At 38.1% G+C, this 26,489-nt stretch overlaps 1 protein-coding gene across 1 annotated transcript; it reads left to right on the forward strand.

The window, feature by feature from the left end:
- On the forward strand, window positions 1-26,489 carry slc9a8 (solute carrier family 9 member 8). Its single transcript, XM_054609126.1, is given in 17 exon segments — window positions 1-237; window positions 4,117-4,298; window positions 6,080-6,160; window positions 8,082-8,140; window positions 14,118-14,201; window positions 15,570-15,671; window positions 15,818-15,852; window positions 17,134-17,277; window positions 20,338-20,476; window positions 20,582-20,687; window positions 20,833-20,898; window positions 20,901-20,948; window positions 21,637-21,719; window positions 21,802-21,913; window positions 22,970-23,190; window positions 23,285-23,431; window positions 25,181-26,489. Coding segments are annotated over 17 exon segments (1,887 nt in total). The 5' UTR covers window positions 1-73; the 3' UTR covers window positions 25,295-26,489.

Raw genomic sequence — 26,489 nt, forward strand, 5'->3', positions numbered from 1 at the left:
TCAAACAGGCACACACAGCGCCGTCGACATGGGATTCCCAGTCTTTAGCTCGTAAATGCGCCGGTTTTGAAGGATGAGAGGCTTTTACCTTGAAGTGTTGTTACTTTCCTTTCTGCTTTTAATAGTAAATAAGTGCGTGACAGCGAGAGACGACAGCGGGAAGAGAGCTGACGACGGACTGAACCATGAGGAGGCTGCAGGAGGAGAACCACAACACACAGACCAGGAGAAAGCAGGGTGATATATATATATATATAACATATACTATAATATATACTATAACAACAACACACAGACCAGGAGAAAGCAGGGTGATATATATATAATATATACTGTTAATATATACTATATATATACTATAACAACAACACACAGACCAGGAGAAAGCAGGGTGATATATATATAATATATACTATAAAATATACTATAATATATACTATAACAACAACACACAGACCAGGAGAAAGCAGGGTGATATATATATATATACTGTTAATATATACTATAATATATACTATAACAACAACAACACAGACCAGGAGAAAGCAGGGTGATATATATATAATATATATATAATATATACTATAACAACAACAAACAGACCAGGAGAAAGCAGGGTGATATATATATAATATATACTGTTAATATATACTATTAATATATACTATAACAACAACAAACAGACCAGGAGAAAGCAGGGTGATATATATATATATACTATAATATATACTATAATATATACTATAACAACAACAAACAGACCAGGAGAAAGCAGGGTGATATATATATATATATATATACTATATATATATATATATAATATATATATTAATATATACTATAATATATACTATAACAACAACAAACAGACCAGGAGAAAGCAGGGTGATATATATATATAATATATACTATAATATATACTATTAATATATACTATAACAACAACACTATAACAGACCAGGAGAAAGCAGGGTATATATATATATAATATATACTATAATATATACTATAATATATACTATAACAACAACAAACAGACCAGGAGAAAGCAGGGTGATATATATATATATATACTATAATATATAGCAGGGTATATATATATAATATATACTATATATATACTATAATATATACTATAATATATACTATTAATATACTATAACAACAACAAACAGACCAGGAGAAAGCAGGGGATATATATATATATATATATATATATACTATAACAACAACAAACAGACCAGGAGAAATATATATATATATAATATATACTATAATATATACTATATATATACTATAACAACAACAAACAGACCAGGAGAAAGCAGGGTGATATATATATAATATATACTATAATATATACTATAACAACAACAAACAGACCAGGAGAAAGCAGGGTGATATATATATAATATATACTATATAATATATACTATATAATATATACTATAACAACAACAAACAGACCAGGAGAAAGCAGGGTGATATATATATAATATATACTAATATATATATATACTATAACAACAACAAACAGACCAGGAGAAATATATATATAATATATATATATATAATATATATATAATATATACTATAACAACAACAAACAGACCAGGAGAAAGCAGGGTGATATATATATATATATATATACTATAATATATACTATAACAACAACATACAGACCAGGAGAAAGCAGGGTGATAATATATATATATATATATATATATATATATATATACCTATAATATATACTATAATATATACTATAACAACAACAAACAGACCAGGAGAAAGCAGGGTGATATATATATATATATATATATATAATATATACTATTAATATATATATAATATATACTATAATATATACTATAACAACAACAAACAGACCAGGAGAAAGCAGGGTGATATATATATATATATATATATATATATACTATTAATATATACTATAATATATACTATAACAACAACAAACAGACCAGGAGAAAGCAGGGTGATATATATATAATATATACTATAATATATACTATAACAACAACAAACAGACCAGGAGAAAGCAGGGTGATATATATATAATATATACTATAATATATACTATAACAACAACAAACAGACCAGGAGAAAGCAGGGTGATATATATATATAATATATACTATAATATATACTATAACAACAACAAACAGACCAGGAGAAAGCAGGGTGATATATATATAATATATACTATAATATATATATAGCAGGGTGATATATATATATATACTATAATATATACTATAACAACAACAAACAGACCAGGAGAAAGCAGGGTGATATATATATAATATATACTATAATATATACTATAACAACAACAAACAGACCAGGAGAAAGCAGGGTGATATATATATGATATATATATAATATATACTATAATATATACTATAATATATACTATAACAACAACAAACAGACCAGGAGAAAGCAGGGTGATATATATATTAATATATACTATTAATATATACTATAATATATATATATATACAAATATTTATTATATAAGGTTCAGGGGGATGATATATATATAATATTAATATATACTATAATATATATATACTATTACTATATATATAATATATACTATTAATATATACTATTAATATCTAAGGTTCAGGAGAAAGCAGGGTGATATATATATAATATATACTATTAATATATACTATAATATATACTATTATATATACTATATACTATATATATTAATATATACTATATTAATATATACTATTAATATATATATATATTTATTATATAATATATACTATAATATATACTATTAATATATACTATAATATTCAGGAGGGGTGATATACCTTAATATTAATATATACTATTAATATATACTATAACAACATAAACAGATATAGGAGAAATATACAGTCTGCTGGGTGTGATATATATATAATATATACTATTAATATATACTATAATATCTAAGGTTCAGGAGGGGTGATATATATATAATATATATATATTAATATATATTATAATATATACTATTATATATATATATATATATATATAATATATACTATAATATATACTATAATATATACTATAATATATACTATTAATATATACTATAATATATATATATATTTATTATATAAGGTTCAGGAGGGGTGATATACCTTAATATTAATATATACTATTAATATATACTATAACAACAACAAACAGACAGAGGAGAAAGCATAGTCTGCTGGGTGTGATATATATATATATACTATTACTATATACTATTAATATAAGGTTCAGGAGGGTGATATATATATAATATATACTATTATATATATATATACTATAATATATACTATTACTATATACTATTAATATATACTATTAATATATATATATAATATATACTATTAATATATACTATTAATATATACTATTAATATATATATTTATTATATAAGGTTCAGGAGGGGTGATATACCTTAATATTAATATATAATATTAATATATAAGGTTTCAGGAGGGGTGATATACCTTAATATATAATGATATACCTTAATATTAATATATAAGGTTCAGGAGGGGTGATATACCTTAATATTAATATATAAGGTTTCAGGAGGGGTGATATACCTTAATATTAATATATAAGGTTTCAGGAGGGGTGATATACCTTAGTATTAATATGTACTATTAATATATAATATTAAAATATAAGGTTTCAGGAGGGGTGATATACCTTAATATTAATATATAAGGTTCAGGAGGGGTGATATACCTTAATATTAATATATAAGGTTTCAGGAGGGGTGATATACCTTAATATTAATATATAAGGTTTCAGGAGGGGTGATATACCTTAATATTAATATATAAGGTTTCAGGAGGGGTGATATACCTTAATATTAATATATAAGGTTTCAGGAGGGGTGAGGTAATTCTGTTTCAAATCCTCTCCAATGTATCACTATTGTTCAAAAGAACTTTGAAATAACGTAATTTGAATGATGTGGATTCAGATATTTGTGGTGTATATTGAATCCAGAGCTGTGTCTTCTTATCTTGACTTATTGTATGCATCACATCAACATGCTTTTCCTCTTGATTGTCCCCTTGCAGCAAGACCAATGACACTGAAAACCATGGCAACGAGACCCTCCACTCTACAACGCCCGCCGTCAAGCTCACGACCCCGGTGCCTCCGACCGTCAAGCCCATCTTGCCAGTGCAGACGGGGGTCAAGGCCCAGGAGGAAGAGCAGTCCAGTGGGCTGACCATATTCTTCAGCCTGCTGGTTATCGGTTGGTAGTCTCTCTGCTGTCGTTGTGGTTCATGCAATATGGATAACGTAGTCCTCAAACAGCTAATAATGGACAGCAAATGTACACCCACTCTAGTGGCTGTGTGGGTGGTGATTCAGGATGAGGAAAGTGGATAAAGGAAAGGATGTGGCTACACATTAACACAGTATGTATAAGATCACCAAGAGCTTCTTAAGACACAAAGTGTCCATTATGCACTTTAGCTCCCTGCAGGTTAAGTCACATGTTTACCACTGTAATGGTTTGTACCAAGGAAGTGGCATAAATCATGCATAAGGTTACCAATTAGCCTAATTGACTTTGTAGACACATAACCATGTTAACCTAGCAAACATTCGATTGGTTGGAAAGAAGCACGACATTCAGAACATTACAGTCATTTGTCTTCTAAAGATAAAGTTACAAGGAACTTTCACTTTGTGTTCATGTCGGCGGTCCCTGTGAACTGAAGTGGAAGTGTTTCCGAGCACCAGAGTCCCTTTAGAAAACCTCTCATTTTACTGCAGCAGGGTCTGACAGTCTGCCCCGCACAGTCCTGGTTCTCCCGTGGCCTCCCTTCCCTTCAGCGGGTCCAGCAATACGGTCTGGGTCTCCAGCAGCGTGGTGTCGGTGTTGCCTCCCAGCGGGGACCGGAGGAGCATAGAGGTTAAGCTCTGCCCTCCGGAGCTCCGACTGCAGGTCTAAGGCTGCGGTGAAGCCAGATCTGGTTCTGTTCACAGTGGACTGGTCTCTGCTGGAGTCTGAGCTGAAGGAGTTTCTGGTGAACCGGCATGATTTCACCAGAATCCGAACCGGTGGCACCGTTGCCGATCGTTACGAAGACCTATATAGAAACAGACAATCTTCTCTCTGACGGTCTCGTTAACTTATGTAGGACATATAGAGGATCAGGACTAAACTGAGGCTGTTTTATAAGCAGTTAAAAGTTCCTCACAGTAACTTTGATATCATCTCATCAGTGGTTTGTCTGAGATGTTAGAGGTCAATAAACAAGAGGCCACAGCGGATTATAATATAGAAACCAAACATTAGTCCTTAATAGCACTTCTAGGAAACCATGTTAACATTATGTACATGATGTGCTTTAATTAGGCCTGGATTTATCATCTCCCTTCTGACTAAACAGTCCAGCTTTGATGAACCGACCTCTGCTGGCTTTTGTGTTGCAAACACTGTGTCTTAACACTTATCTCATTTGCTGCACTGCATTTTTTTTTTGGCCGTATGTATGAATTGCCGTTTACTTTTCTACATTGCCGCCTTGGGTGTTTACCATCATAATTATGCTAATATGCGTACGCACTGATTTAGCACGTTGATGAACAAAATTGCCTTTTTTTTTTTACTGTCACAGCTGAATGTTGTGTTTTAATTGGGGGCAATTATCTTTATTGTAAAGTCTCAGAACTACAATTTTAAATGTCATGGAACTGCTTTGTAGTCATATTTATGTCAAGCAAGTGTATTTGAACTAATTTGCATAAAATACTTTCGTAGTCTCATATAATGTGTTTCCAAGTATGCAGTTAGATTTTCAGTGAGAGGAAATAAAGTCAGAGCTATATGGTTTTTCATAAACATCCCTGTCCCGTCTACAGTAGTTTGTGTAAAGGAAAGCAGCCACGGAAAAGATCTTAACACTATTTGATGTGAGGGCTATTTTTGGGCTGATCTGAGTTCATGTGACATGATGTTTGAGGCTCGGATGTATTTGTCCTAAATATTCATTCAGTTTTCTCTGCTCTCCCCTCTCACCCCAGGTATCTGCATCATATTGGTGCACCTGCTTATTAAGTTCAAACTGCATTTTCTTCCAGAGAGTGTGGCTGTCGTTTCTCTTGGTGAGTATTTTTTTATGTAACATGCTGCTCTTAACAGGAGTCCACGAATGTACCATGTTTCTGTATTTAAGAAGAGACACTCAAACTTTTAACTAAAAGACATCACCATGACACTTCCCCAGTTGATTACTTACATTAAGACAGATATTTTTTCTATTGCAAGTTTTCTGAAATGTAATGTTTAAATATGCAAATGAGGCATTCTCTTATCAAATATGTGCTAATTTGCAAAAATTTGCAGAGCAGTGCGTACATTTGATGAAGCCAAGATCATTATTGTTGTTTCGTTTTGTTAACATATTAGAGTTAAAGGTTTTAACAGAGGGGATTTTGAATATGTCTTTGTATCACTCCACAAATCAGTAAATACTGTCAACGGCCATAAAAAAAACACATTTTCTCCATGTTTTTAGTAATAAAATGTTGCATAAATCAGGCTATGAATGATATATGAGCAAACCCCTCTGTAGAAACCTTCAGAATATAGAGAGGAATGAAGCTGTAAAGTTTGGTGTATGTAAGAGCTACTGAAGTGGAGATTTCTGGATCAGAGTCTGAGAAAAAACTCATTTAGAGAAAACGTCCTTTAAAGATATGTTTAGTTAAATTACATACATGTTGAAGACACTACAGGTGAATAGGGTAAAAAAAATAACTAATAGATATCAACATGGAACTTCACCAGCTGATTACTGACATTAAGACAATTATTTATTGTATTACAAGTTTTCTGAAATGTTCTGTTGAAATATGCAAATGAGGCATTATCTAATGGAAACTTCTGGTGAATTTAGGAGAAATTTACGGACGCAAATAGACAAAGTAGTAAAATAAACAACTGAATGTGTATTTTGGATGTTTTCTTTCCACTAGTCTGAAAGAAGACGTGTAATTAAGCAGTTTATGAAAAACATGTTTTACCTTTTGGTATATCCCCTTAAGAGCTCTCTAGGAAAACCTGTTTTTATAGAAGACACAGACAGTCTGAGAACAGGAAACTTGTTTTGAGACTGATTTGGGATTTTTCCTGAATACTCCACACTTTTAGAACACTTATAAATAATATACTTGATGCCTGACAGCTTTTACTTTGGGCCTCTCTCCCTTGTGTTTAAGAACATTTTTTAACATTATTGCTAACGTGTGTCCAGCAGTGAATTAAACATCTTTATTTCTGTAAGTTTAAATCTAAGTCAAATAAGTGTCTTCGCAACATCAGCAATGGCAGCTGTATCCAAGATTGCTTCGCTGTTAAAAAAAAAAGATTTATTTAGCTTCTTGTCTGAGGTCACTTTAGGTTATTTCCACTTCCTCTACTTCTACTTCCATTGTCTCCTTTTTGCATGCTCATGGTGTTACACTCACTCAAACCTGTCTTGACCCTGAAGGCCTTTTTCCTTCAGGCTGCATATGAGACGGAGCTTGTCTCAGTGTTTTGGAGTAGTGCCGCTCTGCTGAAAGGAGATAACCGTCTGCTTACAGATCAGGAAGAACTGCTCTTCCTTCCTCACCGTTTCCTCTCTCATTGTGTGTGTAGTTTCCATATCTCCTTTCCATCTGCCCATACATCTACGTCTTACACGCTACTTTCATTTCTTTCATTTATCTTATTCTTTCTCTGCCCCTTTACACATCTTGTGTGTTTCCCTCGCCTTCTTAATTAACGTTCTGCTGGGCGGTGGAACAAGAGAGTCCCAAAGGCCCATTGGGACTCTCTTGAGGACAAAACTAAGACAATATCCGGTTTACACTCATTGTTTGGGCATTTGCCAGGCATCCATTTGTTTTAGCCCCTTTAAAATAGCACTTTGCCTGAGCTTTGCACTCCATCTGTATTCTGGCTGTATTGAAATTTTCATATGAAGTCGTAAAATATTTAAACCAAGGATTTGTTTTTCATTTTTCTCTCTGCTCTCTCCAGGGATTCTGATGGGAGGCTTCATTAAGATCATTGAGTTCCAGGAACTGGCCAACTGGAAGGTATAGTGTGACTCCTTGTTCACACCCTGCTTCACAGCTCTTTGTGTCCACACTGCACTGGACACAACTTTTGTTCACAACAAAGGGCTTTAGGGATGATGTATTTATGTAGGCCAACCGGAAGTTCCATCGCACTAGTTCCCTTTGACAAAAAGCCAATCGGATTGTTCCATTAGATTTGGGATTATTGCAGAAAATGATCTTGGTGGCAAAACACAAGTTTATCTTACTTGTTAATCAAGATAATCTTCACAAATGAATGTTTAGTCACATGACTTCACGTCTCCAGCACTAAGCTAAAGGAGGACTAGTGTTCTAGTGAGGACGTTTAGTCACATGACTTCACGTCTCCACCGCTAAGCTAAAGGAGGACTAGTGTTCTAGTGAGAACATTTAGTCACATGACTTCACGTCTCCTCCACTAAGCTAAAGGAGGACTAGTGTTCTAGTGAGAACATTTAGTCACATGACTTCACGTCTCCACCACTAAGCTAAAGGAGGACTAGTGTTCTAGTGAGAACATTTAGTCACATGACTTTACGTCTCCACCATTAAGCTGAGGACTAGTGTTCTAGTGAGAACATTTAGTCACATGACTTTACGTCTCCTCCATTAAGCTAAAGGAGGACTAGTGTTCTAGTGAGAACATTTAGTCACATGACTTTACGTCTCCACCATTAAGCTAAAGGAGGACCAGTGTTCTAGTTATGATGTTTAGCCGTCTCATTTAGATGCTTTTTAAGGACACATAAAAACTTCTAAATTCACCCGAATTCTACTTATCGCAGAAGAAAACATAAAAATCTCTTCAGCTTGTGTTAACCTCAGACCTTCTTTCAGGCATCTAACCAAAAACCCGTTCATAAAACCCTTTGAGGGATCAAAAATTTTTCATATCTGGGTCTTTGGACTCATTCTTGCAGAACTCTACTAGCACACTTTAATTGGTTTAGCACAAGGCAAAACAGCCACATTCCTCCACACACCACACACCCAGAGAGAAAACACACAAAATGTATGCAATGCGTGACATAGAGTTGCTTTAAATCCATAAAGCTACACCCACTGCATTCTCGATGCCATCTGCAATTTAAAGGGTGGGGACAAACATCTGCATTGCTCAAGTGTTTTTGCTTATTGAAAACATAATGCATCAAGAGTGTATATATCGCCGCCTCTCCCAGTTCTTATGTGATGCAATTCATCCCACAGCAACACAAAAATCCCCGGGAATCCCCGTCCACCCCTCCACCCACATAAACATCTGCTGTAGATTTCCAATTATTTTATTGTGCTCAGTCATTCATTTCCTGGCTATTGTTTTTTGTCACAAATCTCTCCATCTCCACGCCGTTACCTACCCATAATGACACACACCGATCTTTGCTCGCTATCCCCCCCCTCCGTGTCCCTATGAGCCCGACTTCTTTTTTCTTCTATCCTCCCGGTTCTCACAGCCTTTAATTAACATTCCTTGTTCTCTGCCAGCGAGCGAGAGAACGGATGAACAAGAGATGTAGATGCAAAACGAGGGGGGGGGATGCAAAGAGGACAGGTTGTGTCAATGTATCTTGCACACTGGAGCCCATTGTTTTTTATGCGGAGGCCCCCAGGGTGATTGCTGAGTCATCGACACTACTAGTAACCAGAGCCCCCTCCTCCCCTCCCCCCTAACCTGTTATCACTACCGTTAACCCTCTGAACTCCAAACACAGTTTCAGGCTGGTTTGTTTGCTCCTGTCATCCTTTTATCTCTTTGGCTTGGATTTGCAGTGCAATATAAAAGGCCTTCTCCTCTATGGAAACAGCACAGTCATGTCTAGAAGCAGAGAGAACTTTTCTTTTGTGCCAAATAACACGGATACAATGCCATAAATCATAGATCGAAATCGAGTTATTTTACAAAAATGGGGGGAAAAAATGGAGGCTTTACGTGCTATAAACATTTAACTATTTACATCTTTTACAACCTCTACTTACAGCCTCTCCTCTCCTCTCCTCTCTGCTCTGTGTTCAGCAGTCTGAAGTTCAGTCGAAGTTTCAGGGAATTGTTGTCACATGATTGTCGGTCTCAAGTGAATCAATCATGGCTTCCTAGTTGCGCTGAAGAGCTCAGAATTTAATGTTTTTTACAGAATTTTTACAGAATTTGTCTGACCTATTTGTTTTGGAGAAGGAGCCCCTGAGAGCATCATTTATTTTTTCAACTCTTTTGAACTTGTGCATATAGTGCATTTACACTTAGCTACATGTTGTACCACCACAGTCAATGCATCTTTTTTTATTTCTATCACTAGCTCATTTTGCAGGTTTAAACTGCGTCCTCGCGCTTGTAGCAAACCTCTAACGCTGAGACCTCCTCCTCCTTCTAGCATGTGTCCTACTTGGTTAATCTAGCGTGCCCTCCGGGGCGGCCCCACAAACCACCACAGGGCGAAACTGAAACCCCCTCGGGCAGCAGCATCCTGTCATCACGGGCGTCTTACAACAACAATCCCACTACCACTACCAACCCCTCCATCTCCAGTCCTCTGCTACAATCCAGCACATGAGAAGAAGCTTTTTCTGGTTCTGTTCACTGCTCTTCCCTTTTCCCCTCTCATCTGCCCGTCTCTCCCCTGTGCTCTGACACAGATTGAAGAAGAAATAGCATGCTGGCATGAAGTAGCACGCTAGCAGCAATTTGTCTGCCGAGAGAGAGAGAGAGAGACACACACATAGGTGAATACATTAGCATCTGAAGTGTACGCAAGCTCGTAGTTTGGTTTTCTCTCTGTACTGTATGACGTCGCCTCGTTTCTCCTCAGCGGCCGCGGTGGTGTGTTTTAAGCCCCAAAGGGCAGCACATGCTTTTAATAGATGTCTCCCTCCGCCGTGGAGAGAGTGACACAGGGAGAAGAGTTTTAATTGTGGTTTCAGGGGGCTTTTTCTTTTCCCATGTGGGGATGTCGCTGAGTGTTAAAGCGGAGGCCTCCAGGGAGCTCGTGCTCGTAACGAAGGTCTCTCCGAGGTTCCCCGTTCTCGTATCCCCCCCATCTCTCAGCCCTCATTTTTCTCTCTGGCATTCATCTTTTCCTCATTTGGTTCAAGCTCTGTCTCAGCTATTTCCCCCCAGAGTGTGCCCGTCCTCTGTTCTCTGGTTTTCAATCCATTTCATCTTCGCTGTCTCTTACAATATAAATATTTATCTGCTGTCGTATCAACGTCAAGTGTTTTTGAAATCTCTTCACGCCTTCTTAGGCCGCATCAGGTTTTCAGGATGAGGTCAATCTAGTGCGTTCTGAACCTAAAAATCTAGTCGACAATAAACCCCAGTAATTAAATCACCAACCATTTTGATATTTGATTCATATTGTGAGTCATTTATCGAGCAAAGATTTCAAACATTTGCTAGTTTCAACGTCTGAAAACAGTTTTCTGTCGTTGTAAATTGAACATCTTTGGGGTTTGAACTGTTCGCTTGGCACAACAACCCCTTTAAAGAACTCACCTTAGGCTCTGGGAAATTGTTTCGGATTAATCAGTTAATCCAAAAAAGTGAATAACAAATACACTGATAATCATTTGAACCCTTCATTACAACCCTGCTCAGCACATAATGCAAAGCAGTAGCTTGCCGGCATCTTGTTTATTTAAATCTGTCTAGATGTGCATGTATGCAAAGTCTGTGTGTGCATGCTCAGCCGCTCCAGCAGACATCCTTATATGTGGCAGTGAAACATTGACGTGCATGCAGGAGCACGTCTGTAGGGTTTTAGTGCTCGCGTGGAGTAGCTTCTTGTGTCTCGGGTGTTAATTTTGATTTCTGACCTTTTACCTGCCCTGAAGGGTGGAAGTCTGGCAGAGATAAATGTCAAAGAGTAAAAGTGGAAGTGTCCTTGCCGGCCTACTTTTCCTGAAATTTGAATGCATAATAAGACAAAGTAAACAGGAGCATAGCCTCTTTACTCCAGAATACATCCTCTATAGGCTATCCACTATACATGGCCTGTTTTTTAAGAGCTTCATTTTATTTATTTAACCTTTTATTTATCCAGGATCATCTGTTTTGAAAAAGGGGTGCTGGTCAAGATGGTAGCGTACGTAAAAAAACACTTAAATGCACAGATAACAGACTTAAAAACAAATAAGTAAAAAGTTAAGGACAATATAAAAAAGATTTCAGACAGTAGAGATGACAAACGGCAAATAAAACCTGCAAATTGCATCAATCAAAGAATTTTCCTCCCATGTTGAAACAAGTCGGTTCAATGATCCTTAATCCTGTTGTTTTTAAAATCTTAGATGCTTTTCAAATGATGTAGTTTGTGTAATGTGTGGTTATACAGAAAAATGTTCCAACGTTCCAATCTGCTGTTGATAAAAGGGACAAACCAACTGTCTCATGCAGACTGCAAAGACGAAAAAACGGAAACCCGCATCCGAGACAAATAGTTTATAATAAAACTGACATTTGGACTAAATGTTTTCTGCACACATAACGTCAGACATACTGAGTGTCCATTCCTTCTGCTGATGCCTCACATATTATTTCCTGCATACTCAGTTTTTTGGTTTGTCATTTAAGGTTAATTTACTATCATTATGCAACACAGGGATGCACAACGAAATCCAGTTGCAGCCCATTTTTGTAGCACAACAAACACATGACAAACAAAACAAAACAAAAACAGTAGTGCATTCTTGTAGAGCTTTTTTTTCTCTTCCATATGCATCATAAGGAATGTAAACAGCTGCAACAAAAACAATTATTTGGGCAGAAAATATGGCCGACATTTTCATGATTAAAAATTCAACATGAGGATTACATTGTCCGTCAGCTTTGACTGTGTTTGAGCTCCAAGCATCATTGACGTAAACACAGAGTCCACCGCATCTCCCTTTGAGGAATTGTACAGTTGTGTTCTAGCAGACCAAAGTGACAAGGAGTCAGGATGTCAATCTGCCGGTGGGGTCGATAGTCGGGCTCCAGCAGCTGTCAAAGCCGGCCTCCATAAAACAATGAGGATGATTGTTGACTGAATGAAGTAAATATGGGCCCGCCCTCTTTCATATTTCTGACAAACACTACTGCAGCTTCAAACCACGGATCCAGAAATAGATCTGCTCTATGAACATTCACAAATGCATGCATTACTGACATAGATTTATGCACAGAACACACACACACACTCCCACACACACACAAACACACTATGGCTTGTACAAGAACACATGGGTGCATCATGCACAGGCACATTGGCAGCCGGAGCGTTAATGCATGGGCACATGATGCCTACGCCTGATCTTGGAGGCTGGCCCATTTAGCTGAGAAGCAACAATGATTTCTTTATATCGCTGAAATAATCAGAGAGCTATGGTCACTGGGATACTGTGTGTGTGTGTGTGTGTGTGTGTGTGTGTGTGTGTGTGTGTGTGTGTGTGTGTGTGTGTGTGTGTGTGTGTGTGTGTGTGTGTGTGTGTTTGTGTGTGTGTTTCTGTGTGTTTCTGTGTGTCATCCTGAAGCCAACATCCAAATGAGATTTGTCAGATACAGAGCTGCTACTAACGGCTCACGGCCTCCCTCGTCACCTCTTCCCGTCTTCTATGACTACGTATGAAGTCAGCTGACGATCACTAACCCGGCCGTCATCAGTCAGATGAGAAGTAGTGAATATTCTTTGGAATATTGCATAATAACCACAAGCACGTGTTTCTATCATTCAGTCACGTGCATCATGTGCTCATATGTAAGGGTACTGATAAGCATTAGCATTGTAGGCTCATTGCAAGATGGTAAAAAACAACAGAATGTGTCAAAAAAATCATTTAATTCAATTAAAATGTTTCCCGTTGAATGTGTTTTGGGCCATTTCTCCCTTTTTCCACGAAAATGTGTTACGGTCAGAGTGTAGCTCCATGCAAAGATTAGATTAGATCACTTGACTGTTACATGTTTGGAGCGTATGTAACTTTGTCTCTGTCTGTTCCTTAAAAGGAGGAGGAAATGTTCCGGCCCAACATGTTCTTCCTTTTGCTGCTGCCGCCCATCATCTTTGAATCTGGATACTCTTTACATAAGGTACGGCAGAGTGAGTGAGTGAGTGTGTGTGTGTGTGTTTGTGTGTGTGTGTGTGTGTGTGTGTGTGTGTGTGTGTGTGTGTGTGTGTGTGTGTGTGTGTGTGTGTGTGTGTGTGTGTGTGTGTGTGTGTGTGTGTGTGTGTGTGTGTGTGTGTGTGTGTGTGTGTGCATAAAGCTGAATTTGAAAGGCTCAAGATGTGAAATAAAGCTGGACACATTATGAATGTGATGCATTCAAAAGGGCAAACCGGGATAAATATGAAAACATAACATTTATTTATTTTCTCTTTGCTTATTTGGCTGATTACAGTTTAAAAAAAAAAAGGTTATCCAAATGTGGAGAGCAAGAATTAAAGCCACATGAAGAAATTAAAACGTATTGTTTTGTCAGTAAATTAAGACACAAATGCCGGTTTGGCTTCGACATTAAAGCATAAAAGTAAAAGGGCCGCTTTCATCCTTTTATCCGAGGTGCCAAGGGGGTTGCGCTCCTGTCACACCCTGCTGCTCTAAGCAAACACACCTGCACGCTATGATGATGATGATGAAGATGATGAAGTTGTGGTAATTAATCAGTAAAAAAAACTTAACTAAACTACTTCAAAACATAAATAAATGGCTTTCCAGCACCAGTAAATTCATCACAGTAGCTTTACTGCTGGATTCGTCATCTTCAGTTTGGCCGACCTTTCAACCAGCTGTTGAGACTTCATCAAACAGGGAGAGTGGGACAGATCTTAAAGCTCTATGTAGCCTCAATCTCTAGTTTCAAGTCTTCTTCAATACAGCATGATGTTCATTTAGTAAATTATTCTCTATTTAGAGTCAAATAGACCATAAAGCAGAGTATGCTTTAGGGCGGGGCTACACACTGATTGACAGTTCTCTACCAGAGCCGTATACGGCGCCTCTACGTCGCGGTGCAAATATGATCATCTTTGTTCATTGGTTGCAAAAAAGCCAAGATGGCGACGACCAAAACGCCCAACTCGAGGCTTCCAAACATCAGTCCACAAACCAATGTGTGACGTCCCCGTAGCTACGTCCACTTCTTATATACGGTCTTTGATTTGAAGGCGCAAAAACGCAGCATGCTCACGTCCCTAAAGCAGCTCTGCTCTGTCGGTAATGTTTCTCCTGTACGGTCATGTATTATCATTTAAACTGAGGTTTAGAATGAATTGGCGTGTAACATTTTATTATTTATAGATACATTTTGCTCCACTACTCACGGTGAAGTGATGAATAATTTCTCTGTACCTGTGCTCTGCTTTCCATTGACATTCACTCGCTACCTTTTGTTATTTATGTTACACCATGCAAACTTCACGTCATGCTACTAAACCCCATGAATACCATGTATGTTCAGGGTAACTTCTTCCAGAACATCGGCTCCATTACTCTCTTCGCTGTGATCGGCACCACCATCTCCGCCTTCATAGTAGGAGGAGGTATCTATTTCCTGGGGCAGGTGAGGATCGTAACGTTATCCGTCAACAGCCTTGGCGTTGCCGGGGCCTGTTCAGAGAAAGACTGTCAACTGGATTCAATATTTTCAGCATTCCCGTGAATTTTCCCTGGAACAGCTTGTAAAAACAGTGTGTTTTTTCCCCTCAGGCTGATGTGATCTATAAGATGTCAATGACTGATAGGTGAGTATAAGTGTTCCACTCTAAGAAGCATTAAAAATGACTTCAAGGGAAATCAAATATTAGTATTTCATGACATCATCACCCCTTTAAGAGCCAAACGTAAGAGTTGAACTATTAGCGAGTTCCAAATACTCAGATAATCGGCTGCCAGAGATGACTGATGAGCAAAACACTGTGCAACTCCACGCCTGTGTGTTTTTATAGAGAGGCTTTGGGTTGTTATGGTTCACGTGTGGGTTGCCTTATGGGTGCACAGTCAGCATGTGTGTGTGTGTGTCTTGTGTTGAAACCGGGCTTCTGCCTTTTCATTTCCCCTCACGGAGGAGGATGTGTTTCCCGTCCAATTTGCCTCTGTGTTTTTGTTTGGTTAGCAGGATATCTTGGAAACTGTTCAACAGATTTTAATGACATTCAGATGGGAATTCAGGATGTGAGCCAAGAGAACTGATTAGGTTTTGTTGGGGGAAGTCCCACATCCTATCTCGTCTTTTTTTTCTTTTCTTGGATTTCTTGTTATAACATCTACCATATTTAGATTCTAATTTTACCTAATTTAATCCAAATTTTCCAAATGTTAAACTTTACCAAGATAATTGAATACAAGTTGCTTATTAAAGTTGCAAGACACAACAAACATATTAATTAAAGGAGTGCTTTTCATCAAGACATCTCAAAACAGAAAATGTCTAAAATCAAAGTTCTTTAAGAAAATATATATTTTAAATTTCATTATTGTTATATGTTTAATATTGTTTCCGAACGTCTGTATATAACCCTGAAAATAAAAAAATGTTTTACAGTTACAAGACTCAATTTATAAAGACATCCTAACAAAAAAGCAATACTTAATTAAAATAAAGTTAATTAAAATAATTTATTTTATTAGTTTTTTTTATTTTATGGTATTTTGTGTTGCCTTCCGAGAATTTTTTACCAAAAAAACACAGATGTCGCTGTCAAGCGTCAGTGTTTGGTTTGTCCGTTCTGGGCTACTGTAGAAACAGATTATTTTCAGCAGATTATACACTAAAGAAAACATATTTATTGATATTATATACTATCTGTGCCAGTAGATCTCCCTAAATGCTGCATAAAATGAACATTTTGTAGGATTGTGCTGCCTGAAGCCAACGCTACTTCCTTGTTTGTGACTAATTTCCTGTCTGCCTCCCTCTGACCTTGTACCTACACAAATTAGCTGCATATTTTTTTATTCTTTTAAAGTATGTTAATGCCTGTAAAAGGGTCTAACGACTACTACTTTTTACTCCCTTGCTGTAGCTTCGCCTTCGGCTCTCTGATCTCGGCTGTGGACCCCGTGGCCACCATCGCCATCTTCAACGCCCTCAACGTGGACCCGGTCCTCAACATGCTGGTGTTCGGAGAGAGCATCCTCAACGATGCCGTCTCCATCGTCCTCACCAAGTAAGACGTCCTCTGAACCCCTTTTTTCTGCAGTCCTGCAGCTCTTTGGAAACAGCACAATCATTTCTAGAAGTAGAGAGAACTCAAACGTCTCTTTTGTGCTGTATAACAAAGATATAATGCCATAAATCATATAAAGAAAAGAAAAATGCAAGTTGAATTTCTTTGATAATTTATTTTCAACATGTGTTACCAATGTCTGAAAAAAACAGAGGCTCTACGTGCTATATATATTTAACTATTCACATATTTAAAACCTCGACTCACAGTTTCATGGAATCTTTTGTCACATGACTGTCGGTCTCAAGTGAATCAATCATGGCTTCCTAGTTGCGCTGAACAATATCACAGGCTTTGTTTTGGAGGTTTTTTATGATGGAAGCGTTTGTTGCACTCACAGCCTCTCCTCTCCACTCTGTGGTCAGCAGTCTGAAGTTCAGTCGACGTTTCATGGAATCTTTTGTCACATCTTCCATGGCTTCCTAGTTGTGTTGAAGAGCTCAGAATTTAATGTTCTTTACAGAATCTGGTAAAATCAAAAGGTTTATTCGGGGCGAGAATTTAAATGAGACATGTAGAGTAAAATGTTTTTGATGAAATATCACAACTTTAGGCTTTGTTTTGGAGGTTTTTTATGATGGAAGCGTTTGTTGCACATGATGTGTGAAAGAACTGTCTGAAAGAGGAAAATCTTTTACATCTTCTGGCTGTGAGAAACGGTGTACTTTTGGCGGATCGATTAAAGAAAACATGGTTTTAACTCCCACCGGTTTATGTTCCCGATTCACCTTGTGGTTGCAGTTAACCTCATACGCAAACGGTGACGCATTGGATCCATAGCATTTTAAATATCAGGCATGGGTGTAGTGAGGCGTCTTTCAGCCTTTGAACCCCCAAAAGGAACAGGAAGTGAGTAGGAGTACAGAACCAGTGGCCTATTTTATCACTTTACACTTTCACTTTGTGGCAAAGCTGTGGTCTCGAAACGCAGAGGATGTGCGAACATTTTAATCAGTACTGCCGGATGTAAATTCTAAGACTTAAAATTGTTATCTGACAATTTTTATATTTCTATTTAATGTTTTCAATTATGTATTCTCTGATCAACATCCCTGTAAATGTGTCAGTGATAGTTAGTGTTTCAGCTCCCTAGACCTGATGTTAAATTGTCCGTTAAAACAACAAATAAAACACAAAACACATTAAATTAGAACCGGAGGAAGCCAAACAGAAACATTTAGTTAGAACACTATGTTCACAGTATTTATGTCGTATCAGAAACGATCTGTAATGAGAGGGTGTGACAGAACGTACCTTAGCCATAGGAGAAAATGTTTATCAAGATCACCCTGTGTGAACAGACTGACGGCACACACACACACACACACACACACACACACACACACACACACACACACACACACACACACACACACACACACACACACACACACACACACACACACACACAGTAAATCCTGACAGACAAGTTTGACGGAAACGGAGAGGTTGGCATGCTTCCCTTGTTTGTCTGCATCACCACCGTCCTCTCTGCCGTCTCCGTGCTCTCTGCAGTGCTTCCTTATCTCCTTCCCACTCACGGCCGGATAAATGTGCAAAGTGATCTCAAGTGTCGGCGCGGCCCGTCGGAGTAAACGGCCGCATGAATAATGGAGCGGCCGGAACGGGGCCTGGCAGTTTGCTTGTTTGGTAGCACCTCACAGACGGGTGTTTTTCTTAGAAAGCCACTTCACAGTTTGGCCCAGTTGTTTAGAAACAGCTACGCAGCTAATGCCTTTTTTGTTTTGGAGCTTGTTTATCAGATTCAAATCAGATTATTAGTTACGCTGTTGTTTTGTCTGGAAACCTGCACGATCATTACGGCCTTTAAGAGGCTGTAGTGGGCTCAGTCTTAAAGCTAGGGCGAAGATACTGATATCAAAATGAAACAAGTCGACCTAATGAATCCATTGGGACCAACCAGGTCATGCTAGTTGGGAAGGAGGCTGAATAAAGCTCCAAAGTTAGGCATGATTTTGATGTATTTTCAAAGTGGTACCTTGACCTCTCACCTTAATATATGGGAATGAAATAGGTTCTATGGAAACCCATAAGTCCCCCTCTATATACATGTTTTACTTTATATATCACATGCAGTTTGGGGGGAAAAACATGTAGTTTTCTGCATGCAGTATAAGTATTTTGCATACTGGGGTCCATAAACAGGCTTGGAATTGTATAAATGTGGTATTGCTGTAAAGCTGAGACATTTGTGGATCCAGTGAGCCTGATTGTTCCAATGTGTGATTATGAAAGTCCTCATAGTAGCCATTTTATTGTAGTATAAAATGACCTGTTGTGACCTCTAGGATGATCACAGCCTCATGGAACTGTACAACTACAAACTGGAGACTGAGGGCGTTCAGAGGATGTATGTAACTTTCCTAGTTATATTGACATTAAGGGGGTTTCTGAGAAGTTTACGCAAAGGAAGTGCTCATCATCTCATCACTTAAAAAAAGCATTTCTTGCAGAGATCTATGTGGGTGTCTAAAGGTTTAATAGATGCCTGATGTCTGCCTTCTTTCTACATCAATAACTATAAAACATGCTTTTTTAGGGGGATGCAAACACGACTACAAATGCTTTTCACCAAACTAAGTTAAAGTCCAAAGAATGAATCAAGGCAGTCAATTTGTTTGTTCATTATTAATGCTGATATTAAGCATTGATGTGTCTAGTTTAGACGTAAAGTCACGCTGCTCTTTAAGATCTACATTTGACTTTCAAAAACAAGTACATTTTCGCCCATAGAATATTCAAATGTCTTCCCTGTGTGGCCCGAATGTCACAATACATTCCTTCATGTTATTATTGCTGTTAAGTCACTACAGATGACCTCTGTGCAGCAGGGTTTTGATGGCAGGATAACAAACTCTGCACACAGACTCTCATACTTGTGCGTTTGCTGGATTTATGGTGGAGTGTTTCTGCCCTCTAGGGTCAGATAGAGGTATTATAACACAGGATATTTAACTCTATTGTTTTTTTGTCTTCTAGCACCGCGGAGGGGTTCTCCCGCGCAGACAACTCCATGGTAACAGGCTGGGAGACGTTTTTGCAAGCGTTGGGTTATTTCCTGAAAATGTTTTTCGGTTCTGCCGCCCTGGGAACCCTCACTGGACTCATCTCGGCTCTTGTATCCAGACTCATTTTGTGTGTGTGTGTGTGTGAGAGATAGAGAGAGCTTTAAACTCGTGTGTGTTTTTAAATATTATTTAAAATTCCTTAACTCGCTGATCAGTTTCTAAAACACTTTGATCTGAGGAAGACTCCTTCGCTGGAGTTTGGTATGATGATAATCTTTGCGTACCTCCCCTATGGCCTGGCAGAGGGCATCAAACTGTCTGGTGAGTGCACACACACACACACACACACACACACACACACACACACACACACACACACACACACACACACACACACTCTTCCATTATATTTTACTTTACAGGACCTTTTTTTTTTTTTAATGCCATGCTTTCTCTCCGCCCACAGGAATAATGTCCATCCTGTTTGCGGGCATTGTGATGTCTCACTACACCCATCACAACCTGTCTCCCGTCACCAGATCCTCATGCAGCAGACACTGCGCACGATGGCCTTCATGTGTGGTCAGTGAAATAAGTCTTTCCTCCTTAATTAGCCTTTTTTGTTTTTATGCCTCCGTACTGGCGATGTTTCTAGGTTGTCTGTCGTAGCTCAGAAATGTCTTCATATTTGGCACAGATGTCCTCTTGGAGTCAACAATGACAATGACAATGACACAGCAGCTGGAATCACGTAACATCGCGCCAGAATAGTGGGGCTCACATATCGCACGATAATCCATCTTGTCAGGCTTGAAGAAATGCATTCTGGGAAGGGCTACTGGCAGCGAGGGGCGTGGATGGCTAATCAACAATAGTGGATCCTGAAGACGTTAGCGTAGATGCTATTACATCATATCTTGAGAATATCTAGTTATTCCAAGAAGAGCAAAGAGCAGATCGAAGAGCTGTTTTTGCTTTGATTAGAGTTTGATTGACGGGTGGTTTGTCCAATCACCTGTCAAGTATTTAAAGTGCCTGCCCTTTTCCAAACTGTTTCCAATGTCTGCTTCTTAGATGGTTCTGTGTAACAAACAGTTTGGTTGGTCGGATTAGAAATAAATTGCCAATCATGAAAATTTCACAAAAATGCACAGGATCAAATGATGACATTTTGGATCAACATGCATGGGAATTGCAACTTGACTGGTTGGCGGAGGCATAAAACCATGTGACTATAATTCTAGTTTAATTTTTCAAATTTCCTCCCCAGAGACCTGTGTGTTTGCCTTCCTCGGTCTCTCCATCTTCAGCTTCCCTCATAAGTTTGAATTATCGTTCGTCGTCTGGTGCATAGTAAGTGCTCTCTTATTTCAAAATGTTATCTGAATGTTGACGTCGATTTAAACTCCTGGTTGACGTTGTTCTCTCTCCGTAGTTTCTGGTTCTTCTCGGCCGAGCTGTGAACATCTTCCCTCTCACAATCCTGCTGAACTTTTTCCGAGACCACAAGATCACCCCTAAAATGATGTTCATCATGTGGTTCAGTGGTGAGAGGACACAGTGGACCTTTTGACTCATGTGACACAAGAATGACAGGAAGTCAGCTCGTAGTCAGCCTCCATGCTTTTCATCAAACCCCCAAACAGATGGTGCACATCTCTAATGACAAATGAAAGTAGAAACAACAAGAGCCAAAACACATATTGAATTATTTTATAGAAATGAATTAGTCGATCGTTAGGAAACTACTCCAGCTTCTTAATTGTGAATATTGTGCTTTTTTTGTCACAAGATATCAAGCCTGTCATGATAACTACTTATTTTGGGGCGATATGTTGTCCAAGAAATAATTTCGATCAACAATATTATTGTAATTTTAAGACCATTTAATGCATTCCATATAATATAAATAAATATAAATATGATAGCATATTAATGCAAGTACATCCCTCATAACGTCAGGATGACCGAGGTCATGTTTATTTATCGTACTATAAGTTTATAACGTAAAAATAAGGGGACAACCTACATTTTCTGGCATAATGTCGACTAATGAATTTCTTATGTAAACAAACTCTTATATAAACACAACAGGCAAAAATGATTGAGGTCATGTCCATCTATTGGCAGATATAATGATAAAGTAAATGTTGCAACAGGCCTAGTAATATGATATTTATGGACAAAATAATTAAATTAATCAATAGAAAAAACAACGGACAGATTAATCAATGCTGAAAATATTCTCTATTTGCAGCCCTACATATATTTTAAAAAGTATATACACTTAAAACAAACTACAGTTTACATTATATAACTTTAAATACATTTAATCCAAAATAATTATTCTGTCTGTATATATAATATTTTAGTTATTGTGGATTTTTCTTACTTTTTTTACTTACTTATTTAATATTCTTTACTGTGTTATTACTTATTTATAATACTTGTTACTATGTCTCTTGTTTGCATTATCCTCTCTGCTGCTGTAATCCTGCAGATTTCCCCGCTGCGGGACTAATAAAGGATTATCTTATCTTATCTTATCTTGTCATATCTTATCTTATTATATAATGTAATTCTTCTTTTCCTCCGTCTGACAGGTTTGCGCGGCGCCATCCCCTACGCCCTGAGCCTCCATCTGGGCCTGGAGCCCATCGAGAAGCGGCAGCTGATCGGCACCACCACCATCATCATCGTCCTCTTCACCATCCTCCTCATGGGCGGAGGGACCATGCCGCTCATTCGGCTCATGGACATCGAGGAGAGCCAGTCGCGGCGCAAGAGCAAGAAAGACATCAACCTGAGCAAGACGCAGAAAATGGTAACGGACGAAACTCTCGGATACTAGCTGTCTCTCCTCAGATGGAAAGAACATCAAAGGGTTGATTGTGATCTGCTCCTCCTCTCCTCTGCAGGGTAACACCATCGAGTCAGAGCACCTGTCGGAGCTGACGGAGGAGGAGTACGAGGCTCATATCTACCAGAGACAAGATCTGAAGGGCTTCATGTGGCTCGATGCTAAATACCTCAACCCCTTCTTCACCCGACGACTCACCCAAGAGGTAAGTGATACACCCGGGAGGCCTCAGCGTAGTATTAGCTCTCAGCCCCTTAAACACAGTTCATTGTTTTTTAGCATTGAGACATTCAGAGGTGAGGTTTTAGTTTGTTCCACATCAGGGCTTTTTTAGGCCCATTTTTAGGCGCTCACTTGTTTTGGAGGTTGGCTGAATTTAATGTAATTTTACTGCATGGAATCACTACTGCAAACAACATTTTAGTAATGCTATGTTTATTTGACTGGCGTATTCTACTTCTTCTCCTCCTTCCCCCTCTCCTTTTTATTTTCTTCTCCCTCTCTTTCTTCTCCTTCTTCTTCTTGTTCTTCTACTCCTTTTCTTCTCCTCCTTCTACTCCTTCTTCTCCTTCTCATTCTTCTCCTTCTACTCCTTCTTCTTCTTCTCATTCTTCTCCTTCTATTCCTTCTTCTCCTTCTCCTTCTTCTTCTTCTTCTTCTTCTCTGACTTTTTCTCCTTTTTCTCCATCCTTTTTTCTCCTTCGCCGCCTTCTATTTCTCCGTCTTCTTCTCTTACTTCTCCTCCTTCTACTGTTCCTTCACGTCCTTGTTTTGTGAGCTGTTGAGTCGGGGGAAACGTTCTAAACTTAGTGAAACGCTGTTTACAACAACTTCTTAAATATTTCTCCCATCTTGTAAATTTGACAAATGTAAACAACATATGCCGATGTTAGTGTTTACCGTCATTCAGAACAGGGTAACGTTACTCTGTTTCTTGTAATTCGCTGTCACTTACACAACTGATGCTCCTCTGCTCATATCATGTTCAACGTGGAACTCGTACAACCATTCACACACCTGGTTCTCCTGGTTTATCATCAGAGAGGATGTTTGTGTCAATGCTTATTACCTTTTACTAGTAAAAAAGACCTCTAATGACAGTGTGAGCTCGGCTAGCTCTCTAATGACAGACCTGTCAGCCAATAAAACACATGTATTTCCACATATTTTCCTGTAAACAGTCATTGCGTTCACGGAAGGTACAGAATTACAACACTGCTATCTTCTTCAGTGACAATAAACCGCTCAAAGTGGAGACTTATTCAGGGTTAATAAGCCCTAAATGCCCAGACCAGACGACACCACTGGGAATTCCTTTTCATAAGCACAAAATATGGAAAGAAGGAATATCAGCAGCATTTCATTTATCCCTGCTGAGAACACTGCATCTGAGATATCACAGAAAAGTCAAGAAAAAAGACAAGTTTACCGTCACATGTTGGGAGGTGTGCTGGTTTTACTCTTCCTCCCTGTAACATTAAATATCCATAGCTGGTCCATTTAGATTTAGTTTTTACGCTCACTTGGTGACAAACACATCGCATTTCCTACGACTCCTTCACAATAAAAGCATGGTGTCACATTGTGGTGGTGATCCAAACGTTTGTGTCCCTGATGGTAACTTGCTGAAGTCACCGTAAATATCCCTTTTTTGTCGTTTTGCATATTGAGCATAATTTCCTTTAGCCACCTGTAGAATGTGGTACATACAGTATACTATATTAATTAGCTTAATAGCACATCTTTGTTAAGCAGCCTATGTAATTATGATTTATATTTTATGTTAAACCAAAACCTAAACTTTCACAGTATTTACAAAAACAGAATATTAAGCGCTCCACCATATTGGATTTTGCTGCAGGGCTACTTTATTCTAAGAACTGTGATTTTGTATGTTCATTCATTCTAGCGTGTGTGCAATGTGTATAATGTGTATAATGTGTGTCTCTCACAGGACTTGCTACACGGCCGGATCCAGATGAAGACTCTGACCAACAAGTGGTACGAGGAAGTTCGCCAGGGCCCCTCCGGCTCTGAGGATGACGAGGACGAAGCAGAACTTCTGTGAACCGAACAAAACGCTTTCAGTTCATGAGAACAAGAACAATGAGTGGACATTGTGTGTCCTGGGCCGAGGGTGTGTGTGTGTGTGTGTGTGTAAGTGTGTGTGTGTGTGTGTGTGTGTGTGTGTGTGTGTGTGTGTGTGTGTGTGTGTGTGTGTGTGTGTGTGTGTGTGTGTGTGTGTGTGTGTGTGTGTGTGTGTGTGTGTGTGTGTGTTTTCAGTGTCACAGAGTCACATGCACTTCTTGCTTGTTCATCTGCCACCGACTCAATGTGACAGAGAAGCTTTTTTTTTGTGCACAAGGTGAGCTGGAATGTGTCAAATCAAAGTGCAGCTCCAGAAAAACTCTATTTGAAAACTGAAACACTAAATGAAGGAAAGAAACTAATCTGTGAAAATGATATTCCTCATTTAAATGCCATACGGTTACTCGCTAAAGAAACACAGGAAGTCTTGTTAAACCTTGAGAATCTTTTCCAAGGTGTTTCTTTCATAAAAGGTTTAGGTCTTAATTAATTTGTAATGGGAGCTGAGAGGGAAACGTTCAATGTAAAGCAATATAACTGCAACTTTTTTAACTTTTCTATTGTTCTTGCCTACGTGGCACTAGCTTATTAAAAGTCTGCTGCAGGATTTACTTTGCGTCAGGGGAAAGGATGCAACACGAAATCGCTCCAGGGTCATTTTTAAGTGGGATTTGTGAGGCTGCTGCTTCGAAAAGTTTCCTGAGATTTAATTATCTCCACTTCTGTATGCATAAGTGTTTTTGAGTTAACACGTATGTATTCATACATATGTAATGAAGATTAAATATGAGGAGTGATCGCACGAGCGACTCGCTACATCCTCCAGCGAAGAAGCAAACAAAGACAAATCTAGTTAATGTTAATGAAATTTCTCGGGTGAAACGGATACTTTTCAAAACATTAAACACATCTACAGCTCACAGGAGGATAAAAACACTCCAGGTGTTATTTTTAATTTTGGTTCCAGTTCGGGTTCCCTTAAATTAATTTTCCTAATGAAGATGAGCACCAATGAATGTTTGGGTAACTGGGAAGAATGTCTTGTGAATGTTGATCTATTTTTTTTCTATTTATTTATGTGTTGTTTGTGGGATAAAAGGCTTTTATACAAGCTCTATGAGCGCTGCAGAATTCTAGAAAAGAAATTAAATAATAAAACATATTGACATCTTAAA

This window comes from Anoplopoma fimbria, chromosome 12 (genome assembly GCF_027596085.1).
Source record: "Anoplopoma fimbria isolate UVic2021 breed Golden Eagle Sablefish chromosome 12, Afim_UVic_2022, whole genome shotgun sequence".
NCBI lineage: Eukaryota > Metazoa > Chordata > Actinopteri > Perciformes > Anoplopomatidae > Anoplopoma > Anoplopoma fimbria.